The sequence below is a fragment of the Amblyomma americanum genome, chromosome 4, assembly GCF_052857255.1.
Source record: "Amblyomma americanum isolate KBUSLIRL-KWMA chromosome 4, ASM5285725v1, whole genome shotgun sequence".
In the NCBI taxonomy this organism is placed as follows: Eukaryota; Metazoa; Arthropoda; class Arachnida; order Ixodida; family Ixodidae; genus Amblyomma; species Amblyomma americanum.
The window spans coordinates 47,133,074-47,159,001 of NC_135500.1; the positions used below are offsets into that span (position 1 = coordinate 47,133,074).

At 42.1% G+C, this 25,928-nt stretch overlaps 1 protein-coding gene and 1 long non-coding RNA gene across 4 annotated transcripts in view; one reads left to right on the plus strand and one right to left on the minus strand.

Annotated features, from left to right (window-relative positions):
- LOC144127925 (protein O-mannosyl-transferase Tmtc3-like) overlaps positions 1–25,928 on the minus strand; it is a 542,030-nt gene that overhangs the window by 11,879 nt on the left and 504,223 nt on the right. For all 3 annotated transcript variants that reach the window (XM_077660929.1, XM_077660928.1, XM_077660930.1), the window contains 5 exons: positions 25,572–25,658; positions 25,012–25,085; positions 24,081–24,201; positions 16,759–16,860; positions 15,212–15,295 (listed from right to left, as the gene is read on the minus strand). In XM_077660929.1, coding sequence (XP_077517055.1) covers positions 15,212–15,295; positions 16,759–16,860; positions 24,081–24,201; positions 25,012–25,085; positions 25,572–25,658 — 468 coding nt within the window. The remainder of the gene's footprint in view (positions 1–15,211; positions 15,296–16,758; positions 16,861–24,080; positions 24,202–25,011; positions 25,086–25,571; positions 25,659–25,928) is intronic.
- LOC144127927 (uncharacterized) lies at positions 6,937–10,081 on the plus strand. The gene is made up of 3 exons (XR_013313635.1): positions 6,937–9,131; positions 9,232–9,353; positions 9,464–10,081. It is a non-coding gene; the product is annotated as an uncharacterized LOC144127927 (long non-coding RNA).

The following is a 25,928-nucleotide window of genomic DNA, read 5'->3' on the forward strand; positions in this document are numbered from 1 at the left end:
GTTTTATAATTTATTTTAGTTCTGATGACATCATTTGATTGACAGGTGAGACGGACACTTTCTGCGAACAAACACTTCCTGCGGACACTGATAAGGCAAGTAAGGCTTTTGCCTTAAAAGAGCGACAAAGAGTACAAAGAACAAACAAACCAACAGCAGCTTACGCTGTCTATTTCATTTTCAGTGTAGTGCACTGATATTACGCAGCACACAGGCCTCTAGCCTTTCACCTCCATTGAAATGTGTGCGTGCGTGTGTGTTGCAAACCGAGGCAGCCTGGGCCTCACAAGCCCCACCGAAGGAAACACCTGCCATCGCAGGGTAGTGGCACACCACTGCACCGGCACTGGTACGAGGACTCCCAGGAATCTATGAATCTAAAATAGAAAATGATCAATTCTTTGATCATATATGGGCATTAGCCCATCGTCGCTATCTGTACAACTTCTATCCGTGGACAATAGATCCGAACACTGGAACCGAAGTGAAAAACCAAAGTGCACCTAATTCACATATCACCTAACTACACAAATCAAACATAATTTTTTTCTTTTCGGGCCTGGAATGCAGTACAAAGTTCTGTATCTTTCATTTCAGCATACCTACTGACATCCTTCTTAGTTGAATCTTGAATGCCATGCATATATACGTGCATGAAGTGCTGTTTGCAATTGCTTGGCCCACTACTTTGCCCAAAAACTCTCTCATGCCTTACTGTGGCACTGTTATGCACTTACTGAAGCTTTTATCAATGTGCTAGCATTAGAGGAGGGGTCAGAAGTGTAGGTGGTGACTGCTGTCTATCAGCAGCCAGTGGCAGGTGGCAACCTGCCCACCTGACAATGAGCAAACTTAGTACATTACCTATATGAGCTTAACATACTACCTTGGATATAACAAACCGTAGTATATGCCACACAAGCTATAACAAACCTAAGTAATCCACCTCTGATATAACAAACTTTAGTGTCTTAACCTTGGATATACCGAACTTCAGCGTGTTACCACAGATACAATAATTACCTTTCATCTCTGGCCCTTGGATGTAACAAACTTAGTGTGTCAACCTCAAATAAATGAACATTTGGCTGCCAAAGCATTCCCCGAGGATAGCTTAAGAGTTTTTTCTTTTTTTTTTTTCAATGCAGTAATTAAGTGTCGATTCCTGGCTTTAGTGGCACACTGTGTCCTCTCTCTGCAAAAGGTGATGAGGGAAGCGCAGGGAGCAAGCTTTCAAACTGATCCCTCCTATATCTCGTTCAGGCGTGAATTACGGTCTAATGGGGGTGGGGGGGATTTTCAGTGCTTCATATTCTTGTAAGGAATATGCCATGATTGCATTGAACAGAAAAAAATTCCAATCCTCCCCGAAGGTTAATTGTGCAATTCCTGTTGGGTCCTCATATATATCCTCATCATGACTCAACATTACTTTCAAGGTCTCAATTATACTTTTTTTGACTCCTTACCCGACGTAATAAGATATGTAAATAAATTAACACATTTTAGGTAACTCTAGGTGCATTGTGCCATGTAACCATTTTGTGTTTTAACACGAAAGTGTTAAGCAGCCTGTGTCACAGAAAAGCTGTTGTCATTGTCATCAGCATCATTGGCTATGAGTAAAAAGTCCATGAAAAAATCCCCAGAGAAGCAACCTAGGTCACATGACCATGTGGCATCATCACCATGCACCTACCCACTGGATTATGAGAAAACTGACCACCATGGTTGACGGCAATTAAATTGATGATTGGTCATGATAGGTTGCTCAGGAAGAGCAACCTGAGTCACACAAGCCCCATCGGTGGCAGCACCTGCCATCACAGGAAAGTGGCGCACCACTTAACAGTTGCACCACTGTGCCAGGAGTTGTACTGTATGAGGACTCCCAGGGGTCTATGAATGTTAAGTATAGAATGACCAATTCCAACACATGGGCACTGACCCATTAATGCTATCGCATATGTCATACCCTCGAACTAGAGCTTAAGTGTCCCTCCTAATTTTTGAGTAAATTCTATTGGCTTTTGTCATTGATTTCTTTTTAATGTTTTTCACTTCTGGCTGCTCATTTGACAGTTTGCATTGTTCTCTCTTTTAGCTCTTTCTGCTATGTTCTTTACTTACCTGTGAACCTCATAGTGCTTTTAGCTGTTAATGTCGTGTTATATATATATATATATATATATATATATATATATATATATATATATATATATATATATATATATATATATATATATATATATATATATATATATATATATATATATATATATATATATATATATATATATATATATATATATATATATTGCCATGCATTTTTCTTTCCCAAACTTTTTCTGCCTTCCTTTTTGCTGTTTCTACAGTTTTTCACCCTGCTGTTGTTTTAATCATATGTCGGAGATTCTTGCTGGCTCGTTCCATCAAGCTTTTATAAAGGTCTTTATGCTCATTGCATTTTTTTTCTGTTTAGGTATCTCCCACAGCATTGTTTTTTTTTTCACATTCGATTGTTTTTGCTTAGTTGTCTTCGTTGCATGAACCTGATAAGAAACCTTTTCAAATATATGGTCTCCGGTTTTCCTTAAATAAAAGTTGAAAGTTTAGCGCTTTCATCTGTGTTGTCCTCTCTTTGTCTTGTCTATTATTTTCTCCTGTGTTGGTCCATTAAACAATGAAACAGCGTCTGTAATACTGCGTCTGTGAAAAGTAATATGTAAAAATCAAATGCACACCATGCTGTCAAATGCTACCTAGTGAGCACATCAAACGCGACTTCTGCTTTGGTGCACCGATTGTGGTGCCTCTTAAAGGTACTATTTGTAATGGTGTGATGGCACGTGGGCATTGGTCACTATTCAATGCCTTGCTATGTGGTAAAATATGCGACCACTCTGGGTTACGTCATGATGATAATGATGATGGTAGCAACTGTTAGGGATAGCTTTAAAATGCGGCAAAAATTAAATATTTTTGCGCACAAAAGGGCTCTTCTCACCAGTGGTGTCACTATAGGGTGAACGGTGCCCAGTATGGTGACCTTGCATTCACCTACCACTTTCCTCTTTTATTTTATTCATTTATTTATTATTCATTTATTTATCCTAAACGCCCAGAACTGAGCATTACATGGTTACATTGAAGGGGGGGGGGGGGGGGGGGATTTTTCAAAACAAGGAGCAACGCAATAACAAATAGGACAAGTTGTCGGGCTAGTTGGTGGTGATCCATTCTTTTGTTGACAGCGCTTTTTCTTTTTTAAATGACTTGGTAAAAGATATTTTTTGTCTCATCTAATTCTGGCTTTATCCTGCCCTGTTCAATTCTTTGGTTTTGAGCGCTTGTCATTTTACCACTACTTACCATATCATTTCTGTTGCCGCGAGTGCATAAAATTTTCGCCGCTTGTTGGCGCCTGTGTTTTGGGTATATATGCAATGTTTCGGTGTTCTTGAATAAAGTTGAAGTTCAGCAGCTGTGACGTCATCAACAAAAGAACTGTCAACAAAAGAACAATAACAAATGGCAGAGAGATACAATTGGCAAAGCTCAGTTTAGAGTTGAATGCAAGAGAACAATCACAAACTGTGCAAACAGGTCAGCACAAAAAGCAAGCTCTGGCATCATTTAATACAGCATGCATAAGGGAAAACATAACATAAACGAAGCAGAAAGGTGCCAGCAAATATGCAATGACATTTATCACTTGCAGAGGAATCAAGTACTATGACACGCTTTCTGTGCTCAAAAATGTTAGTAAAGCTGCTTGAAAAAATGATTCAATATATGGCTGACGACACTTAGTGTTAGGTTCCATTCATTTTTCGCTAACACCAGTGGTGAGTTGCTGTGCAAGCAAAAGTTGTACGGACTTTATGCGCATGATCCGGGTGAGCTGAGCAGTGAGGAGCACGGAAGATATGACTTCGGGAGAATGGATGGATGCTATGGTACAATGCATGAAAGAATGACAAGTGGCCAAACTTTCTATACATGGCAAGAGGTTGGAAGATATAGAGTGTGCTTCAATGACAATATGCTTTTATGAGGTGAGTAAGATGATGGTATGAATCTGGCTGCTTTATTTTGTACAGTCGTCCACAGGCCTGTCTAGAGCGCTCGAACTCTGTGCCGACTGCGCTCCGCAGAACGCAAAGCGACGTCTAGCGGCAGCGTCTGGCTCAAGATAGCGCATGTCTAATGCTCAGACGACACTCAAATATGCGCAATCTCGAACCTGACACTGCCGCAAGACGTTGCTCTGCGCACTGCGGAGCGCAGACGGCACGGAGTTCGAGCGCTCTAGACAGGTCCCATGAAACACATTATTTCTATAACACGTCTTCAAACAACTCCAAACATCTAGCAACGTCTAACTCTAGATTGAAACGTTTAAAAATCATCTCAGCAATGGAGGTTTATCCACAAACGTTTGAAAAACGTACTGACAAAAGAGGTTTATTCACAAACTTTTTAAAAACATATGACAAAAGAGGTTTACTCACAAACATTTTGAAAAATTTTCTAAATATACGTTTTCCACGCAACGTTTTAAAAATTCTCTGATGAGAAGTTTGCTTGGGAACGTTTTGCAGGTATGAAACTTTTCAGTTTAAGAGAAGTTTGGAAGGTGGCCCCTGCAAAACAAGCATCCTGCTACTTCCAGTTTTAATGCCAAGCCATTTAGTTTTTTTTTATTGCACACTTATATAATAAATTATGGAACAGACTGCTGAAGCGGGTTTTCTCGCCTCATTTTCAGTGTGTATTTATGCTGCAAAGGGCAGCTGCCTGCCCTTTGCAGTTCGACCTATACTGCACATATCTGAGCAAACAAAATGTGCAGCTCCAAAAAAGCATGAGCACTACACCTAATGAAATAGTTCAGTAAATAAAAAACCAATGGGTCCAGTTGAGCATACCATTTGATTCCAATTGGAACCAGTTGGACCCAATTGGTCAGCCAGGTAGGCTCACGAATCCAACTGGGTAGTCCATTTGGTTTCCTTAGTTCCAGTTGGGCATTCCAATTGGTTCTGCGTTTCCAACTGGATTACCCAACTGGTTTGTGAGCTTCCAATTGATTTCGGCACTCCCAGTTGTTTTGCCCAACTGGAACCACTTGAAACCTATTGGGTTTCCCAGTTGGAACCAAGAAAACCAATTGGAAGCTGATCTGCCAACTGGAAGCTCCAGTTGGTTTCAACTGGGCGATCCAATTGAAAAATCTAGGTGTAAGTCAATGATGTCCTTCATTCTGTATATATATTTAGCTGGCTATAAAACAGAACGCTAGGCTAATTAGGTTTTTGTAATAAAGATAGCAGCGGCTTAATCTCTTGAATTCTTTCATCACTTCCACCATCACTGCGGGCGTTCTTAAATTAGACAGCTTCGCTTAATGTTCAGCCGCCACTGCCTCCAGCTAAACGGTATATGTAAGTGACTACAAAAGTGTGCTCTGTGGATATACGTTGAGAACTTGTGTTTGTATACAGTGTGTGTGTGTAATGCACGCTTGTCGGTCTCTCTTGATTTTCATAACGACGTGTATTTATAATTTCAGTTCCCTTGTAGAAATGTTGGCAGCAGTCTCACAGCAGTCATAGAAGAAAGGCCAACTGGTTCCAATACAATTATAATTTTTTTTTTGCTGACCAGTTCAAATCATTTAAGTCAAATAGGTATGCCAACTGAGTTCAATTGGTGGGCCATTTCATCTGGCTGGGTGGCCAATTATTTCTAACTGGAAGCACCAGTCGGCTCAATTGGTCGAACCCAATGGGTGCCGAAAACACATTTGGTTTTTGGCCCATTAGTTTCAAGTGGATATTTTCCAACTGGGGCCATTGTTTTTTTTTTACCGGGATCCCACTGGTTGACTTTAGAGGGTTCTATATATATAGCATACTGATCTTGAGTGTATAGGCTTCATATAAGGAGCCATTTCCAAAAAAAAAAAAATGTCTAAATATGTTCAAAACGAGTTCTTACGAAGAAGTTTTCTAGATCTTTTTTGGCGGAGCATTAGCAGGCACATAACACCTTTTTTTGCCTCATTGTCTACAGAACATCTGAAAATAGATTTCTTCTAGACATTACCGTATACTTTTGCAGACGTTTGTTACACGTTGTGCAGCCCTTCTTGTGTTTCGTGGGGTATGTAGACGACCGTACTGCCTTGACAGCATTTTTAAGATTTCCGTGTAAAGAGTGCCATATAGTAGTATCTGGATTACATGTTTAACTATGAAGCTCGCTCTGTACCTCATCTCAGTATCTCAGTAAACCACCACATAAATACCTGCCCACTGGAAATAACGTGGCCGTGATGATGCACTGAACAAAAGAGACATATGCACATTGAAAGAGAAAGGTGCAGCAGTAGAGCTGGGGAAACGCAGCATGCTACGCGAGACCTTTTCTTCACCTTTGTCTTTTTTCGTGACAAACATCATAATACAGCCCTCTGGTAGCAAAAACCACCTGCAGAAGCTAAGCTGGAACATGTGCACATGGTGTAGTACGACTTGAAAGAGAAAGAATTTAAGCTGGCCTGCGTCGATAGATTATAGCATTCTTAACTTAAAACACAGTGTTTATATGATAGAAACAGTAAAATAAAAACTCTGATGATCCTCAGTGGATTGTCTGAAAGCATAACCATTTTCTGTTGCTGCCAATTTTGTTGCAGCTCCGCCTTCAAATTCGTAGATCGTGAGGAATCCTTATATCACTATCGGCGCAGTGGTGCAGCAATGAAGTGATGCGCACTGTCCCCGCAGGTGGCCGTTTCAAACACAGGCACTGGTGGGGCTAGTAAGGCCCAGGTTGTTCTCCCTGAGCAACCTGTCATGAACAATCATTAATTTAACTGCCGCCTGCCACTGTGGACAGTTTGCTCACAATCCAGTGGGCAGGTTGTGATAACCCAGGTGAAAATTTCCTGCTGGGAATCTGCTGGTTTGTACTGGTCCCAGCAGCAACTTTGCTGGTTTCGGTCTGGGCCTGCTGGTCCCAGCAGCCCACTTGCTGGTTTTGGTCTGAACCTGCTGGTCCCAGCAGCACTACTTGCTGGTTTTGTGTTGGGAACTGGTCCCAGCAGCAACCTTGCTGGTTTTGATGTCTGAGCCTGCTGGTCCCAGCAGCACCACTTGCTGGTTTTGTGTTGGCGGATTGGTCCCAGCAGCAACCTTGCTGGTTTTGTACTCGATCAACTGGTCCCAGCAGTAAACCTGCTGGTTTTGTACTCAGTCAACTGAAACATATTGTTGCTTTTAAAATCAAGTAGCCGGTCGTCAGAAGGGTTCTACTGGTCTCAGTAGAGAAGAAACCGGCTTTATATTGAGATTATTATTTACTTGCCTGGAGAAAAACTGATCAGCTGGGAATTCAACCTGGCGTGTATTGGACCAGATGACCTAGCTAGTTGGAAACCAACTAGACATGACTAGTTTCATTCAGAAGGTGTGTATTAACAGCCATTTGGCAACTGCTTCAGCGCTTGAAACTTGAGTATTTATTGGGAGACAGGTGTAACTAAATAAAAAAACACAGTGACAAGCTTCTGCAACAAGCTTCATGCACGGCTAGCAGTAAAAGTGGAACTTCGCCTTGTGAATTCCAACTCCAACGCTTTTCTTAAAACGATACTTCGTCAATGGAAGATCATGCCTATCAAGAATATATAATATCAGTCTTTGAAGCGCTTTGATTGCCTTCCAAGACAATCCACACTCAATGGCAAAATTCACAGTCAGTGCAAGGAAGTCCTCAACAGTTAAATTACTGCATTGCGTCTGATCTGACGTCTCAGGGTGCTCGGAAAAGTCAGGCAGTTGCGTGTGATTGCTCGACGATGTAGGAGTTTCCGTAGGACCTGACCAATTATAGCTGCTGCCATAATCATCCCCATCATGATGCGTGGCCTGTGGTGATGTCTGCGCTGGTGAAGATGACCGCATAGGTCCTTGCTCTGGCGAAGCTTAGCGTGTAGATCCTTGCGCTGGCGATGGTGGCGGCCGCGGAGATCCTTGCGCTGTTGACGTCGGGTGCGTATCCCCTTGCACTGGTGACGATTACCGCGTAGGCCCTTCAGCTAGAGACGGTGGGTGCGCAGACATCCGAAGATAACTTCTGGTGGAAGTCGGAAGACCAGCATCGCAGCCTGGGTCAAGACAACGCCGGTACCGCTTATTCCTGCGGCCCATTCTTTCAGCTCACTGTGACAATAATACCACGGCCACCATCCGAATAGCACTTGAACGTCGACCGAAGAGAAGCACTAGGCGGGGATTGCTGTTGCTGCTGCAGGATTTGGATATGGGGCTTTCTCTTCGTATCGGGCGGCCCTTACAAAAAAAAAAAAAAAACTCGTGTCCTAGCCTATTTTGCAGGAGGCCCTACAGTTACAGAAAATATACTAGTTCACTGCACTACAGTCGTCGAGTTGAACGAAGCGTCTAGTTGGATTTGGATTGGATTTAGACAACCTGGACTGGTGAAAATGCCGATGTGGCTATCCTTCAAGAGCTCATTGAACTGATTTACGAGTAAATTAGCACATTTAATTACATGAACATGCCACTAAAACTTAATAAGTAACTGTGTATCAATTGTTTTGTTTTAAACCAGTTTTGAAAAACTTGCTTACTGACTACCTTTTTTCTTGTCCGAAGTTTGTCGCATCGATTTTTGGAGATAGCAACATTGGGTACCTGTTTACTTTTCTTTTCCCCTTTTTCCCTGTCTTCTCGGAGTGCACGGACGAGTATCGATCCCCGTCTCTCTGTTCTATCATACTGTGGCGGCTTTTAGCTTTTTAAATTACTTCGCTAATCCGAACTTATTCAGTTAAATAATCTGCGGCTGATCTGCGCTTGCAGAGTTATTAGTGATCCTTGGTGTGCATCACGCTCCACAGACACGTGCGATGTTTGCCGTTGTCAGGTTCGCGCACGATATAGATAAGTTGTACGTGATTCCTGCAAAGGATATTACGAATTTCAACCCGAAAAACAACACAGACTTCAATACGCGGTCTGTGTATACCGCGTTCTGGAGAGATCCGCTGGACGGAAAGGACAGCAGTCACTACAGCACCCAAGTCCTGATGCTAGGAGGTAATGGCTCAGTTTTGTGCACCTTAATTGCATGAGATTTTGCCACGCGAACTGGGTTACTATAATATATGTGAGTGTATGTCTGAATTTCTCACTGCAGAGTCGGAGAAAGAAATCCAGGAAAGGATGAAAACAAAAAGACTTGCGATGCCAAAAATTCTAGATCCGCATGATTCTTCAAGTGAGACATGTGAAGAGGAAACAGCAGCCCAAAAGAAGAAGGTGTGCTTGCATTGTGCAGTGTTATATCTTGTTTCATAGTGCAATCTCGTGAAATTTAACCTGCGATGTGTTGTAGTGTATGCTTGTTGCAGCACATCCTGTGTTTTTAGTTTTTTCGTTCTTTAGAAGCAAAAGCGAACTCTGCTGGCATCCAAAAAAGCAGAGTATGATGAGACCATGCTAAAAAAAAAAACATGGACGATGCCAGAAGCAAAACACTGGCAGCTCAAAGCCGCGACAGCCGCCAAGTGGTAAGTAGTACGCCTGCTTAGCTATAAGCTGCCTTATAATTATCAGACACCTTTAAACGTCAGATTAAATCTGAAACCGTGAATGATAATTCTTTATAGGCCAAGAAGCGAGTTGGCTAAAGTTCTTTAGTTATTATAGCAAGTTGGGAGTTATGCGCACTATGCCCCTGCAATCACCTGCTGGATCATGCGCACTATGCCCCTGCAATCACCTGCTGGATCCTACTGTGTCACACCCCTCCTTTCTTTCATATGGCAGCTATCTCTGCAGCACCTTATTAACTGTTGTAAATACTTTTTTGCAGCCACGGTCAAGCACTGGGGTCTACAAAAGGGCGTGGACGTGGACCCCGTCGTAAAAAAACATCAACAGGATCCTCAGCGAGAAGATTCAAGATGTCGTAAAATCCAAGAGGAAGGATATGCAGTGAACTGTCCATTCACATGAGAATAAACATGCTAAACTGCACAAGACAAGTAGAGCTTCTTGCTTTCTCCTGCTGTTGAGAACATGCAATGCATTAGTATGCGTCAAAGCAGCAAGTGGGAACCTGTGTCCAATGAGCTGTGTTTGCTCGGCAGTCTCGGATGAGCAGAACTGGCATGTTAGTTTAGCTTAGGTTCCTCAAATTCTGCGTGAAGGAACTAGAACAATAGAAGTGATACAAATACCAGACAGCACTGTATTTGTGGTATTTGCCTCGTTTCTACTGATGTTATTCTTTCACGAATTTCGAGAGGTCAAAAGCTAATTTCAGTGCCTGCTGGTCCCACTAACACCTGCTGGTCCCAGCAGCGCCTGCTGGTCCCAGCAACAACTGCTGGTCCCAGCAACGCCTGCTGGTCCCAGCAGCTCCTGCTGGTCCCAGCAGCTGCTGGGAATCTGCCAAAATCCCAGCAGTGTTGGGACCAGCAGATTCCCAGCAGGAAATTTTCACCTGATCACAAGGTTCACACCATGTCACGCATCAGCAGTGATGCGTGACAGCGGTCACCATTTCAGGTTGCACAGAACATTTTATTTATTTATTTATTTCCAAATACTGTTAGCCCTTGCAAGCTGTTACAGGGTGGGAATGGAATAATCAGTCAATACAACACCGTTGCAGCTCTTTTACAAAGGTTTCAAGTGAACATGTTTTGTCGAATACGCGTCGGTCAAGGTTATTCCATTCTATACATGTTTTAGGCAGAAACGAAAACTTATAGACATCAACTCTCGGCATGTATGGCATAACTGCAAAAGGATGGTTAGTACGCGATGACAGCCTTCCGGGCGGCCGCAAGTACAAGCTGGAATCCAGACTGAACATACTGTGATAAAGCTGATAAAAAACTTTAGCCTAGCAATTTTTCTGCGAATAGCCAATGTTGGTAACTGCACTCGTAAAAGAAGTTCTGATACGGACTGTGTTCTTTGGTAAGATGAAAATATAAACCCTACTGCCAACCTTTGAACACATTCAACTTTGCCTACAAGATATTGCTGATTCAAATCCCAAATTATGCTTGCGTATTCCAGAGTTGGTCTTACTATAGATTTATACGCTTGTAGTTTCACATCCGATGGTGTATCTTTTAGCTTCCGCCTTAGGCATCCAAGTTTTTGTTGAGCTGCTCCACAAATGTTTTGTACATGATCACTCCAGTTTAAGTCACGACTAATTGTGATACCTAAATATTTTAATTTATTAGAATGCTTTAGTGCTCTGTCATTAATTATGTATGGGAACACTAATGACTTATTGTTCGACACGATCATAAAAGTTGACTTTTTATAATTAATTTTCATGTCCCAGTTTACACACCAATCACACACAATATTCAAGGAGTCATTCAAGAGACCCTGGTCTTGCAGGCATTTTATGCGACAAAATAACACAATGTCATCAGCAAACAAACGCGCTTCGACGAGAGGGCATACGTCTTTCGCAATATCATTAATATATAATAAAAACAATACAGGACCCAGAACGTACCCTTGCAGAACTCCGGAGGTTATTGGTAAAGTCGAGCGTTCTTCATCTATTAGTACAAATTGTTCTTTGTTATTTAAGCAAGCCTGAATCCAATTAAATATTTGTACATCGATACCCATCTCATGCAATTTGTGTAAAAGCTTACCATGACACACTCTGTCGAATGCTCTGGAGAGATCTATCGCAATGACATCGATTTACTCTTTTGAGTTTATGGCTGTAGCAAAAGCATGAGTAATTTCAACGAGTTGTATTATTGTCAAGAGACGGCTACGGAAGCCATGCTGTTTACTATAAAAAAGGTGATTACTTTCAATGTATTCCACAAGGTATTTGGATATTATACGCTCAAAAATTTGCACGTACAACATGTGATAGATATAGGATGGTAATTTGAAACATCAAATTTATCACCAGATTTAAAAAGAGGCGCAACTCTTGCTAACAGCCAGTCATCCGGTACAGTGCTGTCATGTAATGATGCTTTAAATTATCTCCGAAATATAGGAAACCCATTCGCAGTAACGTTCAAAAATTCGTTAGGTATATTATCAGGACCAGGTGACTTCCTGGAATCACGTTTTAAAAGTAATGAAAGAATGCCTTCTCCTGATATGACTATGCCATCATGCTGCTGGGTGCTTGGCGCTTTCTTTGAATGTAAATGCTGTTTCGGAGTAAATACTGATACAAAAAATTCATTAAAGGCTTCAGCGACTAATTTCGGTTCGTAGCATAACGTACCATTTAATACTACTCTATTTGTCGTTGAGTTAGAACCAGAGAGACACCTCCAAAATTTTTGGGGAGCGCTGTGCATATACTCTGCCAGTGTTGTAGAAAGGAAGTGCAATTTGGCTTCTTTCAATTCTTTTCGTACTTGCGCACTGAGAGTGGCAATTACATTGCATTGCTTAGGCTTCTTTTTCCGCGCACATTATAGACGGCGTTTTAACTGGATAATATTTTGGGTAATCCAAGGATTCGGTTTTCGTGACCGCTTTTTTTTCAGCAGTACAAACTGCCTCAAACATATGCCTCCAGTTGAGATGAAGCAATTCCACAGGTTTTCAATGCTATCATTTTGTGGCATCATATCAAAGGAAGATACCAAGTAGTCAATAACTGAAGTGCCATCAGCTGCGCGGAAATTATAAATTTTCACCGTCTTCTGTTTTGAGGTGCACTTCTTGCTAACATTAATGGTAGCAAGTACACTTTTATGGTCGGAAATACCATCTTCAATATCTATTGCACAATCAAAGGCCTCTGCCGACAAAAATATTAAATCCAACAGCGAATGAGAGTTTCCTTCAGTTCGCTTGGGCTTATCAACCATTTGAATAAGACCATATTTCGTCATAATCTCTAACATAGTGTCAGCGTGAGACCTATCTGTATGCCCGGGAACTCGTTCTTCCCAATTTACACCTGGTAAATTAAAGTCTTCTACAAGTATAATTCTGCTTCTATTGTTAGTAGCAGCACTTAAACGTTCGTCAATCTTCTGGAGCTACTCAACAGGGCTGGCTGGTGGCCTATAAATGACCCCAATTACTAATATCAAATCGTTTAAAATTAGTTTACACCATACGATTTCATGATCACTAATAAAGAGGCAAAGGTTCATACTGTAGTGTGATCTTGATTAACAGTGCTACTCCTCCACCTCTGTTTGATCTAGTATCTGTGTGGATCACATTATAGGAATTAGGAAAAACTTCTTCACCCTGAACATAGTCGTGCAGCCACGTCTCAGTCACGGCAATTACATGAGGATTCTGCAGTACCGTTAAACATTCGAAGGGTCCTGATTTATTTACGATACTTCTCGCATTTATGTTTAGTTTTCTTAGTTGATGTTTTTGCTTCTGTCATTCATTAGAAGTGGATGCTTTCGCTTGGGTGGCTGGCAGTTTTACACGGGTATTTGTTTTCAGGTCCCAGACATAGGTAGTGCTACTGACGAGCAGTTTATCATGCACGAGCTTAACTTTCGCCCCCGCATCCTTATCGGTCTGAGCGGATTCCCAAAGAAGTTTTTTTTTGTGCAAAGTTGCCTGCGAATAGGCGTCGGAAACACTTACACTAGTACCTTTCAGCTTGCTGCAATTCTTAAATATGGCTACTTTTTCATTCAAGTCATGCAGTCTCATGACAACGGGCCCGTTTCGGCCAACCTTCCTTTTCCCCAAGTCTGTGTATTCTTTCCAGTGATTTTACAGAAACGCCCAGCTGCTCCAAAAAATTTCCTTTATCACTTTAGTTTCAATACCTGCTTTTGTTTCATTCGCGTCCACTGACACACCAAATACAATGATATTATTGCATCTGGCTCTGTCTTCCATGTCGTTTAACTTTTGTTGCTGGAGTTGCACAGTGTGCTCAAGGTCACAAACAGCACTTTCAAGTGTTAGCAATTTAGTTCAGCTGGTCCCAAAGGATTCTAACTTGCCTTCAATATCAGTCAGCCGAGCTTCAACTTGAGTTTGTTTCTCTAAAATAAGCGAAGCATGGCCTCTGTTGTTGGGCCCGGATTAGTTTCAATGTCACCGCATAGCATAAACACAACGCGACACCACATAATAAGCAAACGTTCACGCAACTTCGCTGGGAGTGGAGGGAGCGGCTAATGCATTACTAATACACAGACATCGCCAACATCAGCCGGTTTCACAAATAAACTGTGATGCGTGCACACGGTTTCTTGGGCTCAAATCCCAGAGGCTAGGCTACACCATCACCGTTGACTTCAAAATGGTGATCGTGGAGTCCGTTTTGCTGCAGACATCATGAGATTGAATCGCGTGAATTGAAGATCTTAAACGATGATCAAATTCAGCGATGTTGCAGATGGCAACTTGTCACACCGTCTTGTTGGTTCAGCATGGCAGGGAGCGCGCATTGTGCAGTGAGTGAGTGCATGCCACAGGTATTCCTCTCCATTTCATTTTCACCTCAAGATAAATGTAAAACGGCATGTTGTGCGAACAAGCCTTCTATTTATCATCGGCGATTGGCGGCTGTAGCGGCCACCTTCTGTTACTACAAAGCCATGTGTAGTTGCATACAATATTTTCTTCCTTTCGGTGCAGAAAGGATACCTTAACTATTGTTTCTATTTGTTGAAGTCCACAGTGCAAATAAAGTCACTTTGATACTACCCCTTTACTATGGAATCTGATGCGCAACTAAACTTGTGGCTGAATTTTTCTTCTGTTGCATTGGTCGTGTTCCATTTCTCGGCAAAGAGCAATAGCACTGCTGCAGGTTCCACTGCAGCAGCCGCAACGCAGTTACATCTTGCTGCCGCTCAAAGTCGCAATCAAACCGATATCCGCTTCCAGCATTTCGACCAATCAGGTGTGGCTGCTGCGGCAGATTGTGACGCTTTTGATTACAACAGAAACTTGAAATACGACCCCTGGTGACATCAAGCCATGCTCGGTGGATTTCACAGGTGAAACCAAACTGGCTGCAATGCACGGTAATGTCAACAATTACTCCTGGCACAATGTAGCAAGGTGAAACAGCAATGACATTTATGCCATATATGTCCTCACACAGCAACTGCTTTAAAATATTACAGCCAAATTTACATTAAATGCTTCGTAAAGCACAGAAATACCTGCTGTGCCTTGTCCAGGTCCTTCATGTGGTTGATGTAGATGTCACCCAGCAAGATGAGTCCCTTTATGTGGTCAGGGTGAAACTGAGGAAGATAAGGTGAGAACAACACGTGTGAACGCCTCATCAAGAGACATCTTCTTTTGCATCACCTCATGGTCATATTGTTATTTTGTATTTATATCCAAAATAAACTGAATATAATACAGAACTGAAAAGAAATGTATATGTTACAGTGATTATTAAGAGAAAAACTAAACAAACTTCGTACTGCTTTCATTAAACAGAAATCCTCCTTCAAGGTTTGGAGCAAGGTTTTATTTACATACTTATTGGTTCTTTATATAACTTCCCAAATCAAATAAATGTCAATAAATCATTTTTTTTACATTGAGTGATAACTCAGAGATCACTCACTAACTAAGTTTAGGAGGACACATGGTTGCATATACATAACCTCTTGACAAAAAAAAAAAAAGCATGCTCCAGCTGAAGAGGCCTTAGACCTCCTCTGAGTGTGTTTTGAAAATAATGCAATAAACTGTTCTCGTCATTTTTAAGCAGCGACTCACTTAAAAAAACAAAATGTGCCACAAATAACTTGACGACAGCTGGAAACACTGCACTATACAAATTTGCAGGCAATTATTGCAATGTTGAAGTGTACCGTGTCCAACCTGTTTTCAAGCAGCTCAGTGAAGAAAGTTACCATTCATCCATGCACACTTTAAAGGTGCACTAAAGAGGAATCTGAACTAGTCTTTACTGTGGGAACGTTATCTACACGCTCCGAGCATTCTTAGAAACTTCGAATTATTGTCCTGTGCGGCCAATTTCCTTAATTTAAATCGGATTAAACGTCCCGGCTCCTGCATTTTTTTTAACTCAACGCTGAAGGTAGGACGAGTCAACCAACGCGTGGACGGCCTTTCAGCCAGTTCCATGGCAGCTTCGCTTTAACTTTTATTTTGCTTTTTATGTTTCTGTGAATAAATAGTTTCAGTCCCAAACACAAACAACATAGCCACAAATTAGGCCCATGAAAATAAAAATACGTGTAGACTCTGATTTACATATCACTCCTCCGATGGCAGAGCATCAAGCCATCACGGGACTGGCTGAAAGGCACTCCACGCGTTGGTTGACTCCTGATATACCTTAAGCCTTAAATTAAAAAAAAAAAAGGCAGGAGCCGGTACGTTTAATCCGATTTAAATTAGGGATACAGGCCACACAGGACAGTAATTTGAAGTTTCCAAGAATGCTCCGAATATGTAGATAGAGTTCTCGTGGTAAAAAGACAAGCTCAGATTCCTCTTTAGTGCACCTTTAAACCTTATGTTTACTGCTCAACGCAAGGTTATTGGGCTGCTGTTATCAGTGGCCAGCTACAAATGGCAAAACCAAGTGCCGGTGGTTAAAAATGGGTGAATATTAAAACTCAGTTTAGCTGGTCAAGATCTGCAAGGCAATCTGCACTGGCCAAATATGCCTTTGATATGATAAGCCACTATTACTCCAGTCAAGAGGCAGCCATTGTTATCTCACCTGGAGAAGCTTTTGCAGGTGTGGAACAGCCTCCAGCGGCCTATCTGAGTCGGTCAGCAGGAGGGCCAGGTTGAACAAGGCACTACGGAAGTCTGCTTTCACCTGCATTGTTATATTTTTCACAAACCAAAGATGGGGCCACATGAGATGATGATCACAAAGACAAAAACACCAAAAAGTCTTGATAGAGAGCAGGCTTTGCCTCAGCATATGCCACTCTAAATGAGCAGTTCTCAAACTTTTTGCATAAAGAAATCCCAGAAGTCTTCAATATGTGTCAATGGAACTGCCCCCCCTCCCCACCCCTCATCACAGTGTCACAATTGGTGGGCGTCGCTAGTGAATTTTTACCGTTCAATTCACTTCTGTAAGCATTTGTTTGTTTTCTTGCTTCCAGCAATCAGTATTTTATTAATTGCCAACCTCTCGCTCATGGCTACTTCTGTCTTAGAGTTACAGTTGAATCACAAGACAAGCATTCCACCACATTCGTGTCCTCGGCCGGCTAGGCTGCACACAGAATCATGAGACGGCTTACCTCGCTTTCACTAACAGCCGCTTCCCACTACGGCGGCAGAGGGGTGTCTTGTGTTTTTTTCTCTTTTGGCAGACACTGGCTTTCCGACGGAATTGGGCTCTCCAGCGGCAAATATTCGCCCCAGCGCTGCCGACATACGCCATCGAATCGGCCGGAAATCGCTTTTTTTAATTGTTTGGTTTGGCTACGTGGGCGGAGCAGCCAACACTTTCAGTCACCATACGCACGAGTGCATGTATTCCACATCGCGTAGTGCGCCATGCCCTTTTCCATCTCGTCGGTGTTCTAAATATGCACTGGCGCTGCAGTGTCTTCGCACGCTGCCAAGGTCACCAGGCCAGCCAGTGCCGCCGGCATTCCTGTCAAAACAAACACGCTGCACCGTTACCGGTGTGGGCGTGTAGCGGATGGCATCGACACCGACAGTGGGAACGAGGTAATTATGTCTGGTCCTCATGCTCCCGCAAGAAGTGTACCAGAAAAGGGGGGGGGGGGGAGGGGGCAGTGAATAGCACACCGCAATCCACTACCGTGATCCGCTTCAGCGGGGTGCCGCAAATCACTCTGATGGCGCCAGCTGTGCACACCCTCAACGCACTGAACAATCAGCACGTAGAAGCGGATCGCACTGTGCTATAACAAAAGCAGCCCATGGAACCCATGTGTCTTTCATTTCATCAAAAACAATGAAATCTATAACATTCTCAATGCCAATGCACACCAGTAGCCTATTGCTCCGGTACTGCATTTCTGCCAAAACGTTAACGCAAACTTAAGCAAAGCACATCTCTCTCTACCGCCACATATAGCTCAAAGTGCGAATGAGATGTCCATTGACCCAGGGAGTCAGTTATGCACGTTTCCTTTCCTTTTTTGAATTTTCTCCACAGACAGAAGTTGATAAACGCCGCCACCAGGTGGCTCAGTGGTTTTGGTGCTCGGCTGCTGACCTCAAAGATGTGGGTTTGATCCCGGCCACATTTCAATGGAGGCGAAATGCCAGAGGCCCATGTACTGTGCGAAGTCAGTGCATGTTAAAGAATCCCAGGTGGTTGAAATTATCCATAGTCCTCCACAATGACGTCTCTTGCCTGAGTTGCTTTTGGGACGTTAACCCCCTAAAACCCAAGATGATAAAGACGACGTGCAATGCACAGTGAGAAACTGCGTTGCAGTTTTACACGAGGTGTGATAGGCTACAGCGATAGCACTGTACTCTTGTGCAGTGGCCAGCAAAGCTGATCAGTTTGTGCCACTGTGGGTTCGAAACCCAGCCGCAGCAATATTTCCTTTATTTCTGCAGGTATCTGAGAGGCTTCAGACAGACATTGGCTTTTCCAGGATTACTAGTGAAGTAGTGTTTTCACACTAAAAAGCTGATTTCATTTACTGTTGTAATACAGCAGAGCAATACAGAACGCAGAAGACCTTGGCCCAGTGTTACCAACTGCTTTTTTTTTAGTTGTACCCTACTAAAGTCACCTGATTGTAGTTTTCAGAGTATTGTGTTCCTTGTTGTGTTGTGTAACTGGCTCTCATGTACGCAAACAATATTCAAGCTAATTTGTCTCGGTAAACTATAGCTTATACTGTGGTGCATGTGCGCCTTATTCATGAGACTGTGCGTTTCACTGTGTGACCTAAAATAAAATTAATACAGCACATTAGTCCACTGTCAAGCTGTCACTAGAAACTGCACATATTTGCAGCATCTTGCAATGGACGAAGACTTATGTTTATTGAACTAGCAGCAGGACAAACCACAATATGGGGTGTCTCCATCAGGGTTGCCAGGTTCCCAACCAAAAAAAAAATTGCCACAAAAGTCATAACAGCAGCCAGAAAAGTAGCAAACGTTCAGCCAAGGTGTCAAAAGTAGCCAAAAATAGCGTCAAGGGGCCACAAAAACATCACCAGAAGCAGAAACGTCGTGAGAAATTAGTAATTCTTTGAGGGCACATCACTGCATGTAACATCGGCTGTGTGCAACATCGGCACTGTGTAACTTGGAAGTATAACAGCATCGCTTAAATCAAATGAAAAACCATACTAAGATCCCGGGTAAGAAGCACAGAAATGCCCTAGGCATTTGTGAAAGGAGATGAAATGAAAAGTTACCGGAAGATTGTACGGAATTTGTGAAAGGAGATGAAATGAAAAGTTACAATGTCGATTGTAAGATGAGAAAGACTACTCCTGACAGATGTTCAAATCAGATGTTACAACAGAGTTTACCATGAAAAAATAAATTCTAAATTAGGGTTATTTCTCCACCCAGTTCATGAACCAATATTTATTGCACGCTGTTGAGCAAAACTGGGATTTATTCAAATGTACTCTCAATAAACTTATCGATGACTTCGTGCCTCTTATGACCATTAGATGTAGCAGCAGTGCACCATGCTTTAATCAGAAGTTGCAACATATGAATAATAAGAAAAAGTGATTCTACCGGCAGGCAGTAAAAAATGGTCTTTAAGCGCATGGGAAAAGTATAAGAAATGCGACAAGGACTACCAGACACTGCTAAAAACCACTAGACGTCAATTTTTCAATAATGACCCATCATCTGCTAACCAACAACCTTCGTAACTTCTAACTCATCATAAATCCTAGCTTTCATCCTGATATTTTGCTTGCCGACAGTAACGACGTTATAATTAATGAGTCTGAATGTGCTCAGGTTTTTAACGACACCTTTTTATTAGTATTCACCAAAGAAGACATTAGCTCATCCACTGATTAAATATAATCCATGACCATTGCATGCCTGAAATAGTTATTAATAAAACAGGTATCTTATCTTTATTAAACAATCTAAAATTACTAGTAGTTAGGATCACCTTAGCTTTAACAATAACATACTTAAGAGTGCATCCCAAAACATTTAAGCTGTGTTGTCCTGTTTGTTTTTGCAATCATTATCAAATGGACTGATTCCTAATGACTGGTGGATAGCCAAAGTAATACGTATATTTAAATCAGGTGAGCGTTCCTCTCCATAGAGCTATCAACCCATGTCGTTAAGCAGCACTGTTTGCAAACTTCTTGAGCATATCATCCAGAACCAAGTCATTAACTACCTCGAAGATCATAACATTATTTTCAAATACCAGCACAGTTTCTGCAAGGGATTTTCATGTGACACCCAACTAGCTGGCTTAGTTAATGACTTACAATTATCACTTGATGTGGGCTTTCAGGTCGACACAGTGTTTCTGGATTTTTTAAAGGCTTTCAATCGGGTTCCTCATCACAAAGTTCTACTGAAATTAGGACAGCTTAACACCCACCCGAAAGTGCTCGCTTGGATTATGCACTTTCTATCATCTAGAACTTGGTTCCCCTCAGGTAATAAATCGAACTCTCCCTCTGCTTACGTGACATCTGGGGCACCAAAAGGAAGCGTGCTCAGACCTTTGCTTTTTCTAATCTATATTAACGATTTACCTGCCTGTGTAACATCTAGAGTGCGACTTTCACTGATGACTGCGTAATTTACCGTAACATTACTAGTGACAGCGACCGCCTATCCCTACAATCTGACCTCAATGCAGTAAGCTTATGGTCATGCTCATCCTGGTTAATGAAAAACAGATATCTCTCACTCGTCGTTCAGCTCGCATTCCAACCACTTATATTTTTAATGACAATTAATGACAATACTGTATAACTATAAGAACAACATACAAGTACTTTGGGGTGCACCTTCAGTTTGACCTAGCATGGCATCGCCATATCCGTATCCCCATATCGACTTCACCCTAGCGTCCGCTAACCCAGGTGAAAATATGAAGTGAGATTCCAAATGGTCTCACTTGCTTTCAAGTGGTGCCACTTCAAAGCAAGTGGTTTTACAAATGATCCCACTTGCTTTCAAGTGGTACCATTAGACTGCAAGTGGCCACAGCTGGGCCACAATCCATATGAACATTTGCATATTTGGCAAGCAAGACAAGACTAAAACGATTCCTAAAATAAGAAATATCAGCAGCTTAACTTACTAAATGGCATTCATCATTTACTTAGTCACTGCGGTCGAAATTATACGAAATAACTGCGCTCAATGGGTAAGCGTCACTGGCCCTAGTATGAGTGTCATAAGTGGGGTATAAATGCAGGAGCAGTAGTGAGTTCTGTGGATATACACATGAGCCAATTTTACTAATGTTCAGGCGCTTGGTTTAGCCTTCTTCTTCTGAAACCCTACCTATCCTTCTCTCTATCTGCACGCCGGCAGTGGTTGTGGTGTATTAACACCAGTCACAGGCCCGTGCATTTTCCTTTCCTCTTCCCCTTTCATCCACTTACTACTAATGTTCAACCATAGTATATGTGTTCCTTGTGCGTGATATATACCTGTATGTGTGTGTGTCGAATTCCATGACAGCATATGTAATTCTCTTGAGCATTGCCCTGCAGTCCTCACATATCAGTTTTTTCCTTTGTACCTTAAAAATGATTTCGAACCAATTTCAAAACCCAGCTGGAACCAACTGAAATATCCAACTGGTTCTAATCTAAATTTCCAATGTTTTTTTTTTAACATGGTAGTTCCAAATGGTCCCTTTTGTCAAATGGTCCCACTTGCTCGAGTGGTCCCTGTCCAATAACCCACTTCAAGTGGGACCACTTGCAAAACTTCCAACCACTCACTTGGTCTTCTTAAACGTAACCTCAGACACGCCCCTATGCATGTCAAAAAACTTGCTTATATATAACTCTAATATGTCCTAAAATCAAATGTGCTGCAGCCATTTGCGACCCTGATCAAGCCTACGTTAACACCACCGAATCCTTGCATAACCGTGCTGTTCACTTAATATTTTCAGACTGCTCACCCTTCACAAGAGTTTCAGCATTAAAAAATGTGCCGAAATGGATGATTTGTGACATCGCCGTAAACTTGCTCATTTAACACTTTCTCATAAACTGAACCACCCTTTCCTTCGCAGTGATTTGTTTCAGTCGCCTCATGCCATCTTTCCACGCTGTGATCATAATTCTTTCAAAGTTAAATGCGTAAAGTGTCATTTGTTGTCTTACGCCAGTTCAGTCATTCCCTGCACTATCATTGAATGGAATAGCTTGCCATCAGTCATCGCCACAGAAACTGTCATTAAACAATTCCAAGAGCTTCTTTGCTGCAACAGAAATGTGAAAAATTTGCTGTTTTTGTTTGTGTTAATTTTTCTTTTTGTGTTATGCCTTACATTTTAATTATTGTTTTTTGTTGCACGTCTTGCTAAAATGTACTGTGTTTGTTAATATTATTTTACCCCCCCCCCCCCCCCCCCTATGTACAATACCCCCCCCTGGAAGCCTTTAGGGGTAACGTGAATGAATAAATAAATAATAAATAAGTTTTACTTTCCATATGTATCTGGCATGTGCGACATTGTTTTTTTTTGTATGAAATTGTTTTAGAACTTTGTAAGCAAGGGCATGTTTGGTGCCCATATTTCTTTTGCTATTTTTGATCTGATGGTCTTTGTTGCTTTCCATAGCAAAAACAGGCCTGTTTGCCAAGTGCAGTTAATATGTATTCAAGGCAAAGAAAGCACAGCCTTGGTAAAAGTTTTTCAGACCGCATATGATTTGCTTCTCAGCCGTGCAGGAACTTGTGGCTCCACTGAAGCGGTTCATCTCTGTAAGATAAGGTGCTTTGTCTTCACCTAGCAAAACTTTTTGGTTTTCACGGTTGTCAGTGCACCACTAAATGGCTGAACCATGTGGCCTAAAACATTTAACCAATGTCATTGTAGTCCACTGAGGAAACGACGTATATCTGCTATGTAGCAAGTCACTTCCTGACTTTGCCGAAGTATATTTGAGTGACTGGCAATAGGACAATGTCTTACTGCTGATTCTTAGGAAACCTACATAGCAGCCTTGCACAGTACATGCAGTGGACAGGGGAATTTGTGATCCTTGCCTGGGAGAACAAGTCCAAAGAACGTTAACAGAAAACACGTGTGAAACATATGTTATTAAGTTTAGGAGACGAAAACACAAATTTTTGTGAATAGGGCAGGCACAGCAGAATAGTGCTCATATATGGCATCCTGGCGTACTCAAGGAAAAATGTACTGGAACCAATGGCAAAAAAAATGGTTCATTATTCAGTAACATGAGTTCAAAAGTAGGAAAAAAGTAGCCGGATTCAAATTTTTGTCGCCGAGGGGCCCCAAATCTAGTCAATTTGGCACAAAGCAGCCAAACCTGGCAATCCTGTAGTAGCACAGCACAAAGTACAGGGACAACAGAGACAAGACCATGTACCGCGCTTGTGTGTGGTCCAATCTCTATTGTCCTTATTTGTTATGCTATGCCATCACAATGGAGTGCACCAATTATCATATCACCTCACTCCTGTAAACCCCACAGGGATGTCCACTAAGCAAAAAGACCTGCAGCTGTGGACAGTGGACAGGTGGGCAGCTCATGAAAACAGTGTTACAAATGTTCCGCCACGTAACCCATCGTAGTGGCTTTGGCATTTGGCTGATGATTCCGAGGTTGCAGGATCTATTCCAACTGTGGCAGACGTATTCAACAGAGGCGAAACGTATAAAACCTTCAGGCGTGCTATGTGAAGTCAGCTAACATTAAAGAATTCCAAGTGGTCCAAATTAATCCAGAATCCATGGCATCCCTCATAGCCCACATTTTGCTTTGGGCTGTGAAACCCTACAATTTACAATTTGCTGTGCAATGAGAAAGAAAAAATGAGAAAGAATGAGATATGTGCAATGAGAAAGAAGTAAGCTGCAAGGCAAGGTACCTGTATTGCTGAGTTGAACCATCGCTCGGCATCCTCCACCTTCTTGTCATCCATGGAGAGCATGCCGAGGTTGAAGTAGACCCTTTCATTGGCCTTGCCCTTGCGAAGCAGCAGCTCTAGCCTGTCGCCACATTGTGAACAGATGAGCGAATGTCTGCTTTCACAGCCAATTATGTCACTCATTGCTTGCACGTTGTCCTTGAGGGACATTGCCAGACTTCCAAGACACAGCACTTTTTATTCAAAGAGAACTTTTTCTTTATGGAACAAAAATGTCGGGACCAGCTGGAGAGCACATTTACAATTTCCAGAATCAATACAGAATTCAGTGTCCAAGGGAGGAGGTCGTTGCGTTTTGAGTAAGGGTGGTGTGTTATGTGAGTTGATAACACAGTCTCAAGGGGTAGGGCAGCATTCCAGGAAGATTTTAAGGCGTGATAATATCTGGCTTTGGTCGTTTATTCTATTATCTGAGTTAAGGTCAGGCACAAGCAAAATATTTTTGCATAGCTTCGTGAAAGAAAATGGAATGTACAATAGACGGAAGTAGCTTTCAATTTCTGCCCAAGCTATGAGTCAGTCAGCAACGCTTAAGCGGCAGCTATGGATGCTAGAGCAACTGCTGCCATTGCTTGCTAAACATTCCTCCATTCTGATCTTCAGCACGTTTTTTTCTTTCCATGATGGTGATGTTGCAGGGCTAAGTAAATGATATCATCAGCCTGACTATGCCCAATGCAGAACAAACGCCTCTCTCATATCTTTCCTAAGCTGCATGATGCAAAAAACTGGCAGTCTGGAGGGCCTCCTCCCTCTCACAACGGTGTTTCTTCTGTTTGATGTGTGTGAACACTAAATCGAACATTAAATGTTTATGGGACTGATAATGTGTTTCCAAGCTGAATTAGCTAAAGGGCCAAGTGTGCCTCACCTTTCAAATGCCAGCTGCCGGAGCTTTGCATTTCCACTCTCTTGGATAAGGATGGCAGAGTTCATCAGTGCTTGCTGAAAAAGAAAAACAGACATTCGGGTGGTTTCAGCCAGCACCCGAAGGAGCAATTAAGTGCCAGCTATGTTACGCTGTCGATGGACATGTCCAAATTACTGCCTTCTGAGGTTCAGTATATGTGCCCAGTTGCTAGTGACACGCCCTCAGAAAAAAATTATACGGAAACTGCAGAACTATTTACTCTTAAAGTGAGCTAATCAACACTGCATATTTGCACTCTGGCTTGGTCCTCTACAGTACTAAAAAATGCATAATAACTCTCTCAAGAGTTGGCACATACTTTTTTTCAAGTATGTACCAACTCTTGAGAGAGTTATTACGCATATTTTAGTACTCTCAAGAGTGCCAAGAAGTTTTCAATGGCTCCACCCTGAAGAAAAATGTCAAAAGGATGAATGAGATTTACTCATAGAAATAACCACAACTGAAAAACCATTTTAGAGGATGACTTTTTTCATTTCTGTGACAAAGCACTCCAATACCTCATGATCCGGGTCCAACTCCAGTGCTTTGTTGAAGTACATGAGTGCATCGCTAGGCCTGCCTTGCTCCAGGAATACCACACCCAGCTGTGAACAGTGCAAGCACCAGCATTATCTACACATAGCAATGTCTCCAAACAGGACTCATTCAGTACACAAAATCGGATTTTAATATCTCTCGCCAGAAACTGTTTCAGCCAATGAACATATGCAAAGGAGTGTAATTTACCTGTCGTAATTGATGGCGGACAAAAGTCAGACGGAATGACAATCCCAGAAAAATTTGATGAAATCATGTGGCTACAGCTGGCACAAAACAGGATTAACTCAGGTCCAGATCTAGCCTCAGCATGGCTG